We start from the raw sequence: 16195 nt of genomic DNA, 5'->3' as shown, positions 1-16195 counted from the left end.
CAGGCACACAGCAGTTCACATTGGAGCCGCAATCAGCAGTTTAATTCTGAGACTGAGTGTGCAGCACAGAAACTCTTTTCATCCAAGTTACAGCCAAATCTGACACGCAGAGCACTGCGCAGTCTGAAAACGCGTCTCTGTATGGCGGCAGGAATCCGCCATGCTCTTCCGCCTGCCTAAGCCTGATTCTGCCTTCTGCCCAGGTGCAGGCGGGGAGCGCTGAGCCATCTGCACTGTCTCAGAGCACTCTCCTCCGATCCCAAGCGGGAACACAAACATCCAGTCCCATATCAACAGGAGACCAATAGAATAATAAAGAAAAAGTCTCCTGAAAATGACTGCATTAGCTTAGTGTTAAGGAAGCCTGGGGCTGGGAAACAAGGAAAAGACGCAGAGTTGAGACAGTGAAATCACCACAGAGGGGCAGCAGAGGGGCAGAAACTGGGGAGGCAGAAGACTTTTTGGAAGGAGTCATGCCTATAATTGTTTCTGCCCAATTTACCTTAAATAGACAGAATTGTCTAGTCAAACAAGAATAGGAACACTTCCTCGGGAGCAGTATATAATGGAATAGTTCACTTTACAACAGGAAACAGCAGGAACTGGTACCCAAAGCAGTTTCTCATTTCCAGTTAGCACGTGTCAAAGTCCGCGTGCCTCCCCCTTCCTCCCCTGCCTCCCCCTTCCTCCTTCTGCTTCTCTCTTCATCCTCCTGCCTCCTCTTCCTCCCCCTCAGTCCCTCTGCCTCCTCCTGCCTCCCCTGCTTCCCCCTGAATAATCACAACCTCCATGATTTTGGTTTACATATCTTTTTCTTCTCTGAAGTACCAAAGGCCAACTCAGATGTCCAGCTGTTGAAGAATAAGATTAACATACATGGACTACACTATATGGCAACACCAGCAATCGCGTTTCCTGTAATCATCTCATTAGCAAAACCCATGTTTTAGAAAAAATAGATTGCCATTATATCAGGAAATTCATAAATGGTGTGTGTTTATGTATGCATGCATATACATGTGTGCTTAATTTATATATGTGAATATTTACTTAGTCCATCTTCTGGTGCCCTAGCAAAATATCTGGGACTAAAAATTTATGAATAAGACAATTTTATTTGGTCCATGATGTTGGGAACTTCTGGTGAAGGCACATGACAGAGGACATTATTGGAAGACAGCATGCATGCTCACTGCAGCCTCCCTCCCCATTCTATAAAGTCACTAATGTCCAGACAGGGTCCCCATTCTTCTATCCTCATCTAACCTGAACAGCTTTTCCAACACCCCTCTTCAAAACACCAGTCCCATGAATTTGGTATTGTTTCTAACACATAAACTTCTGGGGAACACATTTAAACCACAACAAATATGTCAAAATAAACTCTGAGGAGTTTGAGAAAGGGAAGAATGGGTTTTGGGAAGACAGTTTTTAAATGAAAGAGATTGTATAATTTTTGAAGTGGTATGAAGTCGCATTCTTCATAGGTATAAGGTCATGTACCTTGTGAAGATATCTAGTGCTAACTCATTTCTAGGGTTTCATAACAAATGTTATAACACATGGGACAAAAGGACATTGTTCCCAATTACAGCCTTTCTGGCCCAAGGCTGAGGTTCGGCAGTCACTGGAGGCTGCTTAGGGTAGAAAGTCAACATCCTGCTTTCTATTTTAAAGCTGTGTCTAAAAATTCCATCCTGGGGATGGAGCACAGGATTCTGTGCATGCCAAGCAAGTATTCCATCACTGGGCCACAGCCTGGCCCTTCATCTCCAGAAGATGCAGAAATGGATATGACCGTGCTAACTGTCAACCGCCAGCACTTTTGCTCCCTACACAAGGGTGAGCTTGCATTTCCCAAGACTTCCTTAACGGGAATTAAATTGGGATAGTATTAACTGAAGGAGTTCGGTTCATATCAACTCAAACATATCTGTGATAGTGAGAAGAATTTTTCTTCCTGCTTTCAACAGCCAGAAAAATAGGACAACATATGCAATAAGCTTGTTTTCAGATATTAGACACCCAGTGGTACTGTGTTGACCTTCCAGAGAGAAAACAGAGGCATGGAGCCCTGTGGTTGTCGTGGTTTTTGCTCAGAGAAAAATAGGTAGGTCAAAACAGAGATAGAACAAAAGCCCCAGGGCAGGGATTTGTGGAGAATATCTGAACTGAATGGCAGGCAGAGCACACTTCAAACAATCAGCATGAGCCAAGGACCTAACTCCCTGGGCCGGGCAGGAACAAGTGCTCTGGGACTGCACAATAGCAGGGCTCAGCAGGCTGGGAGACTTACCCTGTTTCTAGCCACTTAGGAGGAAGAGACCTACCTGAACCCATAGGGCAGTGATTCTCAACCGGTGGGTGGGTCATGAGCCCAAGGAGGTGTGTGGGTCCAAACAACCCTTTCGTAGGGGTTGCATATCAGATTTTTTTTGTATCTTGGATATTTATATTACAATTTGTAACAGTAGCAAAATTACAGTTTTAAATAGAAATGATAATGATTTTATGGTTGGGGGGTCACCACAACATGAGGAAGTGTATTAAAGGCTTGAGATACTGTAACGGTTGAGAACCACTGCTGTGGGGCATTCCAAACATGCCAGGAGAATCATGCTTTGATAGAGAATGAACTCTTAACTAGTCTAGAACTCTGTCATGGTATTCAAAGATGAATTCAGGGGCTTGTCAAAATCCAACAAGGACTCCCTCCTTACAGAAACAAGTCAGATACCCACTAAGTCTACTTAAATACACTAGCTAGTAGCCAAAAAAAAAAAAGCTATTATGTAGAAAAAGAGCTGTCAATACATAACACATAATAAGGATAAAACATTCAATGCAAACAAACAAATATGCTATCAGATGGAGTATGAAATAATTTCCTATCACTAGGCAAAAGAAAGATATTGGACTCAAGTTTGATAGATTCGACACTTCCGGGGAAAAGATGGGAGATTTTGGAGACAGAATTAGTGGAAAATACTGAAACTAGAACACCTAAGAGGAACTCAAAGAGGCTGAGAGAACATTGAGTAAAAGGCGTGTCCAAGTTCGAATCTAAGAGAAGCAGGCTGAAGAAGGATGGAAATTTTTCCTTTCCATCTAGAATCTCATGTATATATAGGGATGTATATATGTAAATATATATTAATTATGCAAACATTTTCGCATTTAAGGCATTTTATTACTGTATGTGTACTATGCAGAAATTGTTTCATACATTTATTTTTGTATAAACTCTCTCCAGAGTGAAACCAAAGTGGAATCACTTTTAGACAAAGAAAGCTGGGCATGCTTGTTAGGAGATTTCCACCACAAACCAGAAACAGTTGAAGGAATGATTTAGGCTAAATGAGATGAATAGTCCTTAGCTGCCTACCCAAAGGACTCCGTCCCAGGAATGAGGAGTGAGCGCTTGTTGAAATAGGAGCGGCGGGGCTGCGTCCCCAACACCCCGGCCGCTTGGCTAGCTCATGCCCGAAATAACAACACGCAAACTGTATTCATTTAAGAACTGCTTGGCCCATGAACTCTAGCCCTTACAGGCTAATTCTCGCACCTGGACTAGCCCATTTCTAATAATGTGTGTAAGCACCCCAAGGTGCGCTTACCGGGAAGATTCTAGCCTCTGTCCATCCTGGGAGAGTTGAGCATGGCGTCTCTGCTCCAGCAGAGCTGTCGGGTCTCTCCGGGAGCAGAGCAGAGTCTGACCTCACTTCCTCTTCCGCCCAGCATCCTATCCTGTTTATTCTGCCCACCTATCTTTTAACCTATCAGGGCCAGCAGTTTCTTTATTGCTCAGCCAATGAAATCAACAGATTGATATATGACACTCCCACATCAAGCGCTGAAAGCTGTCTCTGTTATAAAGTGTTATAAAGCCAGGTAATTACATAAAGTGAAAACAATAGAATTCCTTGAGGTGTGCAACATGCAGAAATAAAATACATTGGTCCAGCCTGAGATAAAATCCCATAAAGCAAGGATTGTATTCAAACCTCAGATAACATACATGTATATGTATATGTATGCTGCCCAATGGTTGACACCAGGGGGTCTTCTGTCACTTCCTACTTTTTGAGACATAGTTTCTCACTGAAACTGGAGTTCACTGATTGGCTAGAGTAGTGGCCATGTAAGGCCCAGGATCCTCTTCTCTTCCTACTTCTCACTGGGATTATGCCAGTGTTTTTATGTTGGTTATGGGGGGATCCAAACTTGAGTGTTCATATTTGTATAGCAAGCACTTTGCCGACAAATTCTACCTCCCCAGACCTTGTTTTTAAATATAGCCCTATTGGAAAACATTCAAGTCTGGCTATTTACATATTTTTATGGCTGTTTTCACACTACATTATGGTTTAGTAACTGCAACAGAAACCATATGGCATGCAAAACCTAAATAAAATATTTACTGTGCGGCCCTTCAGGAAAGCAATTGCTGACCTAGGTTCAACCACTTAATACAAATATGAAATTGCCAGAATGGACACAAAAGGTAGCTATGTTCTGCCTATAAAAACTCACCTTTGGCACCCAGGCATAGATGAGGTAAAGCAAAGAATAGAAGGAAATTGACTGTGTAGAGCCTTCCCAGAAGAAGCTGCAGTTACAGTCACGCTATTCTACAGTGTTTGTGTAAGAGATGGTGCCTGGCTAAGGGGAGGAAGGACTCCAGGGAGAGCAGGGCTAACCCACTGAGAAGACCACCACCATTAATATGCACATACCTAAGGACAGAGCTTCAGAAATCCATACATCAGAAAGAAATCAAATCTATGCGTGGACAGAGACTCTGCTTTCATTCCCAGCTGCCCAGACCCAAATAATCACACAGAAACTGTATTAATTACAACAATGTAGCATGATTAATAAAAACCCAGAGACAAACTTTGAGGTTCAACTTGAAGGTGAGAAAAGAAAAACGGTGAGCCACTGGCTCTTACCTCAGTCCGAAATGATGCTCCTGTCTCCAGAAATCCTCAGAATGAGAATGAGCTGACCTGTCTCCTCCATCTTATATTCTTCTCTAGTGGGGATTAAAGGTGTGCACAACTATACTATGGCCCAGTTTCTATGGCAAACTAGTGTGGGATTAAAGGTGTGTGTCAGCACTGCCTGGTCTGTAAGGCTGATCAGTGCGGCTGTTTTACTCTCTGAACTTCAGGCAAGCTTTATTTATTAAAATAAAAATGAAATATCACTACAACTATGCTATCCACTAATTTAAGGATGTCTTTCTCACTCTTCACAGAACTAAGACAAGAGAAGATGTAAGAGGCACTGTTTGAACATTCAGCTGATAACTACAAAGCTCCCAAGCTTTCGTCAAATGGAGACAAACTAAGTGCTGGAGAGCAAAGATCCATTTTTTTTTCAGTCTGGAAACCACATAGATTAGCCTCCCTGGGCCATGCTAAGCATTCCCTCAGCCATTCTCTTTGTTGGGTCCTAGTTGCTGGCTCTAAGCCTTGTTATTCTGATTTGCGTCTTTCTTTTTCTTGCCTTGATTCATCTTCTTGTGAAAAACCTTCTCTGTTAGTGTTTTGAGAAAATTACATGGCAGCTGTGCTAGAACCTTCCTCCACATCTGTCTTCTCTGTACTATGTGCACAGGCAAGCAAATCCACAGAGAAGCCAGCAACGGACTCCCATGTCCCTTGGCTTCCAGAGGCTTAAGTCGGAGTGAACACCAGTGGAGAAGGGGAGGAGAGAAAACAGTGAGTCTGGGATTATTTCCCTCTATATTTTTTTTAGGTCACTTGATATAACTCTGTTTCCCAAAGGGAGGTCGCGTCTCCTCCACAGATTCTTCAGGAAGAAACTGGTCACAGCCCTGTTTTCATTTTGCTTTAGGTTAGGGGATGGCAATGCCTGCTCTTCCCAGTCCCCCACATCACCACCCTCTTTGTTTTCCAAAGAAAGACCATTCACTCTTTAACAGTTGGGTTAAAGTCTTTCCTGGATTGCTGGAAGGTGTTAAGGGTACTGCTGGAGGAGAAGGCGATCTAAAGATCACCCTTTCAAGCTACACTAACAACCAACCTGACAAGAGAGGCCATGAGTGTTGTGGAGAAGCCAAACACTTTTTGATGGGATCTAAGACCTGCTTCAGAGATACCTGGCACTCTTGACACGGCTGAGAGACTCTGGCCATAGGGCGAGCCCAAGTCTATCATTGTGCTAAATGGACATAGTATGAAAATGTTTCCTAATGACTTGTTACTATGCTCATAGACAGAACATTATTAGGTTCTCGCCAGAGAAGCTTCTTTTTTTTTTTTCAGCAGATGACATTACTATTGAGACTCTCAACAGGCAAACATGAAGAGAGGAGGAAGGACAGTGCTCAGCCCTCAGCGGGACATCCATGTCATGCCCTCTTGAAAGTCTTAGGGTCTTTACGGAAGAGGAGTCAGAAAGGTCTGCAAAGTCAGAGGTGACGAATGACTTAAGGGGACCGTTTTCCAGACACCACAGGTCATACACATGTGAACTCCTTGCTGCAGGTGTGACAACATGCATAAGGCTGTGCAAGCTCGAGTTAGAAAGAAATCCCAGCGGGGAAAGGGGGAGGTAAGAACCAACTATCAGCAAGGAATCGCTGGCACTCACTGTCTGCTGGGAGAGTCTGTTTTCCTCAGTGATGTGAGACCTGGCAGGTCAACCACACTTTACACCCGACTTCTAAGACTGCTTGAGCAACACAGACTAGACTCGGTGGAGGAAAGAAAGAAAGAGGGGGCTGGGGGAAAGAAAGAAAGGTCAAAGTTGAGTGTGTTTGTAGGGGAGGGGTGGATCTGGGAGGAGTTAGGCTAGAGGAATAGTTTTTAGTTTTTAGCAACTTGCCTACAAATGTGTTTACGATATACTCAAAATGTATCAACGGTTTGACTGATAGAGGAACTTCTATGAGAAGCTATTCTTCTTCGGAGGTTTGGGCACATTGTTCCTCTTCTACTACCAGAGTTGCAGTTGAGAAATTTTAGGTTGCTCATTCTATGCTTTATCTTTGGTATGGACCACAAGCCCTCATTTTCCTAGTGAAAACGCACAGTGGATTTCATTTCTCTTTACTGTTCTGGGGTTTGGGGGTGCACCTGAGTGTGAGCCTCCCTTACATAGTAGGTCTCACTTGCTGTGAGTGGACATGGGAACTTCATGAAAGATTCCGCACTCCTCCTCTCTCCTGTCAAGGGTCATATCCTTGTATTTTGCAGTATCGTTCATTTTCTTGTTGGTATTTCTCCTGTTTTTTCTCTCTCTCTTTCTCCCGTGTTGCTATTAGAGATTTCCTCATGGTGTTTTTCGTCTCCACTCCTGCAAGCGTTCCTTTCTGCCATTGCTTGCTAAATCACAAGAGCTCTTTCTTCCTTTTCCCTAGACTGTGCCTTGCCCTAGCTTTCTCAGTGACTCCCAATGAACACAGTGACTGTAAGTAGGGATGAAGTATATTAGGTTTCTCTTTCTGCCCAAGCGAATGGCCCCCAAGCATCATGGCATCCACTGCACAAGCTCTCCTTGTAGTTTCCTGATGGGGTAACATGGGATCAGCTGCGTTAAAAATCACACATTGGCTCATGCTTTCCTTTTGGAATGGTAGGGGGAGAGCCCGCTTCCTTGCTTGTTTGTGTTTTGATAATATTTAGTCCCCTCTGGTTGTAGGACTGAGGTGTCCGTCAGCTTTCTTGATATAAGATAGGAGGCACCCCTAACTTCTGCAGGCCACGCACATTGCTTGGTTCATGTCTCACTCAACTATTTTTTCAGCAATGTTGGTTGAATCTCTAATCTTCATCTCTGTGTTACTGCCCCCGTGTGACCTCAAAAGGGCAGACGTTCCATTTCCAAGGGGTCACATGCTTAGATTGGGTCTAGTCATTTCGTCCGATATTTCCTCTCTTGCTCACACTCAGTACTCACAGTCACAGTTTTGAAGCCTTTTTTTTTGCCATGTAAGGTCATACACTCATTGGTTTAAGGGATGAAATGGTGTATTAGATGTTTTCTTGTTGTTATGACAAAAGAAATAAAGGGAAAGGAATGAAAGATTTTCCCATCATGGTGGGAAAGGCATGGGTGGCAATAGGAACACGAGGTAGACGGTCGTCATTGTGTCCCAGTACAGAAGCAGAGAGATGAATGTGCTCAGCTCCCGTCTCCTTTCACAAAACTTTCTTGCTCTTTTCTTTTCTTTTCTTTCCTTTCCTTCCTTCCTTCCTTCCTTCCTTCCTTCCTTCCTTCCTTCCTTCCTTCCTTCCTTCTTTCCTTCTTTCCTTCTTTCTGTCTTTCTTTGTTTGTCTGTTTTTTAGACACGGTCTCACTATATTGCTCTGACTGTCTTGGAACTCATTATGTACACTAGGCTGGCCTCAAACTCACTGAGATCCACCTGTCTCCCGAGTGCCGAGATTAAAAGTGTGCACCGGTGAGCCTGGCTCCATTCACTCTTTTTATCCCATCCTTGGAAGGGTGCTGCCCACATTTTGGGCATGTCTTCCTTTCTCAGCTAAACTTCTCAGTAAACCCCCTCATAGACATGCTCGGAGGTGTGTCTCATTAGTGCTACCAAAGAAATCATTGAAATCAACCTAAGCAGAGAACAAACATTCTGAAGTGCCCTGTTCAGCTCTGGATGCAGGGAGTGCGCTGTTCTGATTACCACCCTCAGCAGGAAGCCCTACTACAAGCTCCTAGAGAATACAATGAAACTGATCTGCCCCTCAGCAAGCTGAAAAGTCTTATCAAAGATACAGATGGTTTTAGCACAGAAGATAAAAAATCAAAAAGGCATCTTCTGCGGACCATCAATAGCCCTCACCTGTTAGATAGTACGAATTTGTTTGGAATGGATCCAGAAGAAATCAGAATCAAGGGGAAGAAGCAGACCTTGGGCCTGCCAAATAATGTTTTCTATGAAGGGCTATTAAAAAGGGACGATTTGCCCCGGAAGGTGGTGACCATTCTATACTAATGTTGGGTATGGACACTTGATACGATGCCCGATTCAGCTCTCTATCTGCTTACCTTGATGAAACAAAGATTAATTAAAACATAGTTTGCTTTCCACTCCCAAAGAAGTTGGCCCAGAGCATTTTCTGACTGATTTCAATCCTGTCCTTCATCTTTGCATTCATATCTTTAATAAGTGAACATTTACTGAGCCCCAACAATGGCCACATAATGTTCCAGGTACTGGGGACACATCAGTGAATTAACTAGGAAGAAGAACACAGCAATCTTCCCGGATCTTCCCCACCTGTGTCATAGCTCTGCTTCTTCCCCTGCAGCCCCTCCCTCTATGAGCACCACTGCTGCTGAGCTCTGCTGGGCACTTGTGTGAAAGGGCAACATGGGATCAGTTGAGTTAAATTCATGCATAGACTCCTATGTTTTTCTTCTTTAACGTCTAGGGAATGTTTTTCCTAGAAAAGAAGAGTTCAGAGCACAAAGATCCTTGCTTCTGCTATGCACTTGGCAGGAATACTTTCTCATGAAGGTCACCACAGCAACGCTGAGGTGGTGTCCTCTTTGGCCTCCTTAATGCTCTTCTTGCAAACTAGTCCTCTGCAATCAGTGCTAAATGGGCTGACCATGGCCGTCTGCCCACTGCAGGCAGAAATCAAGGCAAACTTCTTAGACCGGCTGTCACCAACCCCTCCACCAGCAGTTCCCAGCTTTTCCTACCACATTTGCTGGAGCCCACATCAATCCATCCATCCCCTCCTGGCCAGCCATCGAGTTAGCTTTTCTATCAGCACACACTTTCTTGGGTAAGGCTTGGTAAAGCAGCGCTCACGCATGTTGTGTTTTATTGTTTTCTTCTCTCAGTCCTGGTCACACTTGTTTCCCGTGAGTAACAGGGGCAAAGAGCAGCAAGCAAATCCTAGTTTAGTTTCTACTCTTTAAGCAATGGAAGCTGAGCCCCTTTGTTGTAATCCACACAAAGAAACACGGAGTTCAGCTCACAAAGACCATCGGTTCTAGTATGCACTTGGCAAGGAATGTTTCCATTCATAGAGAAAACTGAAATGTTTCAATGCAGGGGAAAACCTAGGTCATTTGCTCGGCCCTGTTTTCGTGGAAGGCTTACTAAAAACTGCTCTAGGACGAATAAGACGTTAGCACACATATGCCATCGGAGAAGCTACTGAGTCCTCTGCTGGCCCAGGAACAGACTTACATGTGAATATGAACTCGGAGGTTTTTTTTTGTTTTTGTTTTTGTTTTTTTTTTTTTTTTTTTGTGAAAAGGAAAAAAAAAAAGTTTCCGACTCCTCCAAGCCTCCCATTTCCCTCCCCCTCCTCCCACCCTTCTCCCCCTCCCCCCACTCCTCTCCCCCTCCCTCTCCAATCCAAAGAGCAGTCAGGGTTCCCTGCCCTGTGGAAAGTCCAAGGTCCTCCCCCCTCCTTCCATGTCTAGGAAGGTGAACATCCAAACTGGCTAGGCTCCCACCAAGCTGGAACATGAAGTAGGATCAAAACCCCGTGCCATTGTCCTTGGCTTCTCAGCAGCCCTCATTGTCCGCCATATTCAGAGAGTCCGGTTTTATCCCATGCTTTTTATGAACTCGGAGTTTTAAATCAGATGCAGACATACCTCTTGTGATCTATGTTTTATCTTTGCCCCTGAAGATGAAGAATTTGAATAAACAGAAACAGTACCTGAGCAGGCAACATGGCAGTGGTTTTTCTGTTGCAGTCTTACATTTCTGCACCACGTGAAGCTGTTTATCTGGAATATGCCATAGTCGGTGCTCCCATCCTCCAACACTTTCTGGACTGTGGTGTTGTAGTGGCTCTCATAGTAGGCCATGCAGATCCCTGTGTAGAGAGAGAAGGATCTAAGGGGAGCACAGTCCCTTAGTTCAGCCTGCCTTATGGGGTGAATTTTTTTATGCATGCTACGCACTGGCCCCCTTCCAGCAGACATGTGGATGGGGTGCACAAGGGGAAATATCAGCAGGACATGGGAGTGTGTACAGGAGCAGGGGCGCCAACCGGAACTTTCACAGCAGCCAGTAGCGGAGCCTTCTCTAGGGAAGCTAGTGGGATGGGTGACGTCATTGTTCTTTTCCCTCCCTGTCATCAGAACCCCAGGACTCCAGCAATGAGAAACCAAGGACGGTGGGGAAACAGAGAGAGGGGTGAGCGTGTGCAGCTTAGGAGAACGTGTGAAGAGCTAGCAGCCTCTCCGGTGGGAGTGGAACCTGGCCAGGCTGGGGACATGGTGGAAATCAGCACCTCCAGGCTGATGCTCGTAAGCTAAAGTGGAAGGAGCCAGGAGGCAGGGAGGAATCTCACAGTTTCCAAGGCTAAATCCCCCGTAGTTGTCCAGGCCAGCCTTCACAAATATTTTTGCCAGTTTACATCGAGTGTAGACTTTGGATTCTGCAACAACGCTGAGGCTGATAATCAGGGCCAAGACGCCGGCAGCCTTCATCCCCAAGTCCCCTAGGAAGCCAAGTCTGCCAAAAGAACCGGAGAGCGGTCAGACAGCCTTGATTCATCCTCGGAGCACCCGTCACCAGAATTTCAGAGCATAACCATCCTGGTTGGCTGTGGGCAACCCCACCTGATTAACTCTCGCCTGTATTAAGCCATTCTGAAACCTCCACAGGGGTGGGGAGAAAACAACTCAAATATAAAACACGGCAGGGGTAGGACTGGAGGCTTTTGCGGCTGTGTCCTTAGAATCAGACTAAGAGAAATGTACCGTTCCTCACTGACATCCAGGTAGAAATCATGGCCTTTCCAGATGTATAGGCGAGGAAAGAAGAAAACACTGAGAGAGCGAGGCATTCTCTACATACACACTCATAATTTTGGCAGCCAAAGATGGGACAGACGAGTGCCTGTGGGGACATTGGGCTTCTGGTCTGCTGAAGGGTCTATATCCCTGCCTTGTTCCTATTTAGATGCTTTTCCAGATGGGGAGGTGCTAAGAGAAAGCCTGTCTCTCCTTCGACATTACAAAAGGATGTAGTGAGTTTTTTTGAGAGGTCTTCCTCATTGCCACCCCAGTGGAGGTCCCAACATGTTTGGCTTCTAGTGATTTAGAGGGGAGAGAAGACAATGGATCACACGGGTGGGAAATGTTGGGGCGTACAAAGGTACCTGGTAATGAGTTATTTAAATAGGGTGCAAAAGCAAGAGTTGCCTTTCTTGCTGGTGACTGGCTGCCAACAAGATCTTTCCCATCTAAATAACGCCTTCTTCAAGTGGCACCAAAAACTCTGCTGGAGTGAGGCTGGTCGGGTATTTCTGATAATGGCTCAGGACACTAGCTCAATATTCGGACAGTTTTTGTCTATTAATGTTTTCTGCAATTGCCTAGAATCTTCCCAAGGTGCTAGTCCATTCCCATGGAGATAGATTCCCCAGTTGAGAAGTTTAAAAGCAGGGCTCAGTGTGCAAGTATGGACTAGCAGAACACCACAGTGGGGCTTCCAGTTTCTAGGCAATGGGGTGCCTGGATGCTGGTGAAGGACAAGGCTCAGAAAATTAGGCGTATTTTTCCAAGTAAGGTTTTATTAGAACAGGGGTCTGCCTGGCTGGTGGTATATTGTGCTTGACTATTTCCACAGTGCACTTCCAGGCCCCAGAAACCATGTCAGACTGTAGAGGTCACTAGAATACCTACAGTACTCTCTGTCTCTTCATGGGGAAATGTGCTGCCCTGTGACTTTACACTAGGTGCAAGAAGACAGACAGATGATGTATGAGATGCAGAGCCTACATATCAAGTCAGTTTTCATCAATTGCATCAGAATCTGCTCTGAAAAGGATCAAGACAATAATTATAGCAGGAGCAGCCCTAAGCATATTGTTTAGCCACTCTGAAGCCAGGGCTTACCCTTGTGGGGCAGGTAAGATGGCTGCGATTCCACTCTTACTGAGTAGGCAAATTCCCAGTACCATCTGTAGAGCAGTTTCCTGGGTGATGGGGAGAAGGAACTGGTTCCACTTACTCAGTCAGTGAGCCGTAGTTGCCAGGACCTTCCTGAATCCTCTGAAGCCATTTCTGATTCTCACAAGGCACAAGTGATCCTTCTCTGACTCAAGGGCCTTTCTGTAGAGCCTTGGCAAAGGAAGGATTCTTGCCACCTTTGTTTGCAGCTGCCTGGAGGTTCTAGAACTCTGAAGTTCTCAACGGTCTTGTTCGATGTCTCCCTGCCTCTCTTTTTATTCCTCCTAGTCAACAGCCTGATCCACAAGACAGCTCAGCTAGAACCTCCCATGCAACTGAGGTCACCTTTCTAAAATGGTAGTCTTCAAACTTCATTCCAAGTGAGCAAGAACCCAGAATTCCAATTGCAGGTTTCTACATGTCCATGTTTTATCAAGCATCAGCATTATATAAGTTAAAAATTTAAAGATAGAGGTAAAATTAACATTAAAGACTTTAACAGCATAAATTTATTTGCTTTAAGTCAACTGCTATTAATAAAATAATTTTAGAAAAACAGGAGGATTCAAGGATTCAAGTAGACCTTAACAGCACACAGAGGACAGGAATACAATGTTAAAGTGCAAAAAGTCCCCCAGTAAGCTGAGTAGCATTCTTTCATTATTATTGGAAATGCTGGTGTGACACAAAAGGTCTGGCCACAGCCCATTTGTCCCCAGGCTACAATGCGACAATACATCAAAATTTTAATTGAGATATGCAGGTCTAGTTAGAAGGCTATTGCTGATAGTGCTTAACTAATCACTATATTTTCTTAAATTTCTTCTGCCAATAATACAAATGTTTGGCCAAATTTTCATTTAAGTTTGCATAGTACAATATTGTTCAAAGCTAGACTAACAAGTGCAGTTAGTCTCTGTGCACACTGGAGCTGTCTCTTTCTTCTAACATGAACATACTATAACTAACAGCCTCACACATAAGTCATTTTTTACTTTTCTAAGAATGTCTGTAGGACCAGTTCCTGGGAAGGGGATTTCTGGCTTTTTTGACTTTGTAATATATTGTCAGATTTTCTTCCGTATAGATTCACATTAGAAGGTGGGGCGTCTGCCCCACTTCCTGCCTCACACAGTGTATCATCAAATGTGGCCGTGTTGCCAGTATGAGATAAAGTATGGTTCTCAGTGGAGTTTCAGCTTCTGCTTCCCTAGTTTCAAACAGTTTGAGCATCTTTTGTTATGTGGACTCTGTTCGTGGATGCCGTAAAAAGTGTGGAGACTCATTCTTCAAAGGTCTTTCAGCAGCTTCAGCCCAGATTTTACTATTCAACAAGACCACAGGAACAGCTGAAGAATCTTTTCTATTTTCTTTCTAAAGAACCTGATTTTTTTTTGCAAGCTACAGAAAAGATGTACAAAAACCATTCATGTCTTCATATTTTGTAACAGTCACTTTCTTATTGCTGTTTTAACATACAGTGAGCATATACATTTATATCTAATAAAATGGGTGGGAGATTTATGTGCTAATGACAAACCAAAGAAAAATCTATGTGGAGAAAAAAGACACACCAGGCCTACGCGCTTATATTAAGATTTGACTTTTGAGCCAAAAGTGGTGGTGGTTGTTATTCCTAAAAAACGATGAGAGCGGCTACAAACGATCCCCGGGTGGGCTGGCTGGCGGAGCCCACCATGGGAAAGCGGCTACAAACGATCCCCAGGCAGGCTGGCGGAGCCTCCGGCGGTGGGTTGGCAGGGCCCGCCATGAGAGAGCGGCTACAGGAGGGCACGCTTCCTTGGCCCACGGTGGCGGCAGGTAACAGACACGTAAACACAGGAAATAGCCATAAGTATTTATTAAGGAAGAGGGAGAAAGAAAGACAGAGAAAAGAGATAAAAGGAGAGAGGAGAGATAAAAGAAGAGAGAGAGAGAGAAAACGAGTGCGCACGCTAAGGAAGCAGAGAGAGAGAGAGAGAGGTCCCAAGATGGCGATGGGCGGGTCAGAGGTTATGGGAGTGGGCGTGGCTAGGGCAGGGACCCAAGAATATCATTCCCACATCTTGCTTTTGATAAAAAGCAAATTAGACACTTCAGTTTGAAGGAATTGGGGCGGCGAATTCTCAAGACTGCTTCCGGCTGATTGTGGGCGTCGTCTTGGGGAGGGGTGCGAGAGAAGGCTGGGGTGCTGGGAACATCCTGGCATAGCTGGTCTCTTTGCTTCTGACCGATGTCTGTGGCATGGGAATGTCTGGAGTCCCTAAGTTATTGGCAGAACAAAGAACAAAGTCAAATTAAGGTTAAAAGGAAAAAATTTTAGGACCAGGGAATTGAGGGGGTATCTGACCTGTTTAAGATGGATTTCTTGATTTGGCTCCCTGGAACTCATGAGAACTCCTTGGGTTTGTGAAAACAGAAGTTTTAGACATATAATGACTGTAGCATAAGAGATAAATTTGGTTTGAAATTTGGTGAGGTCACCTTGTAAAACCTCAACCTGGCGAAACCTCTCAGCTGTCAGACTGTCAGAGATCTTTGAGAAGGATAAGATTTTACTTGAGTAACTGATTAAAAAATGACAGAGAACTTACTTGGTTGGCACCCAGAGCTACTCTTTTTTGGGTCCTCCATGGTCGCTGAAGGTTGCACTTGAGCTTTGCTGTTTAGCGCAGGGCCTGCCAGGCTCCAGAAGATCCTGTGGGCTAAGAAATCTGTAGGAAGACAGGCCTACCTTGACCTGAGCAGCTAGGCTGTCGATTCCGGTGATTCCGTCCACGTCTAGAGATCTTTAGTTTAGATGAAAGGCAGGTTTTCCCAATGGTCAGCGCTCTGCAGTCGAAGCGAGATGCAGAAGGACGTTGTTCTGCGCGTGACTGTCTTCTTTGGAGGGAGCAGAAAGCTGCTGCTAGGAGCCAACCTGTCTCTTTTGTCGTTGTTAAAAGTTATTTTAATAATTAAATACTTAAATATCACATTCCCCAGATCTCTGAGCAGTTGAGGGCTGTTTATCAGGTATAACTATAGTATAGAATTTGTTTGGAAAGTTGGGTCTGAGCTTGACCAAATTGGCTCTTAACAGGTAAGATTTACATTTGTAAAAAGATAGAGGGAAAAACTGCTTGAAATATAAGGTTAGCGGCAAAACTGACAATGGTAAAGAACAGCTTAAGAGACTTAAAGGTACATACCAGTTTAAAATACAAGACTCATGTTTTGTAGTCTGAAATAAGATGTAATAAACAGTTATACATAGAGAGAGTGAACAAGAATTGGGCAA

At 44.4% G+C, this 16195-nt stretch overlaps 1 protein-coding gene across 1 annotated transcript in view; it reads right to left on the bottom strand.

The window, feature by feature from the left end:
- Positions 1–11454, bottom strand: part of LOC126507809 (lysozyme-like protein 1) — a 19319-nt gene extending 7865 nt beyond the window's left edge. The window contains exons 1-2 of the mRNA XM_050152581.1: positions 11310–11454; positions 10671–10829 (exon numbers count right to left, since the gene is read on the bottom strand). Of these exons, the coding sequence (XP_050008538.1) occupies positions 10671–10829; positions 11310–11448 (298 nt within the window). The 5' untranslated portion in view covers positions 11449–11454. The remainder of the gene's footprint in view (positions 1–10670; positions 10830–11309) is intronic.
- Positions 11455–16195: the final 4741 nt, after the last annotated feature.

This window comes from Alexandromys fortis, unplaced genomic scaffold (assembly GCF_014885135.2).
Source record: "Alexandromys fortis isolate MF-2015 unplaced genomic scaffold, M_Fortis_MF-2015_v1.1 scaffold_54, whole genome shotgun sequence".
Classification (NCBI taxonomy): Eukaryota; Metazoa; Chordata; class Mammalia; order Rodentia; family Cricetidae; genus Alexandromys; species Alexandromys fortis.
The sequence above is the reverse complement of the archived record's forward strand: the minus strand, read 5'-3'. Positions and strand labels throughout refer to the sequence as shown.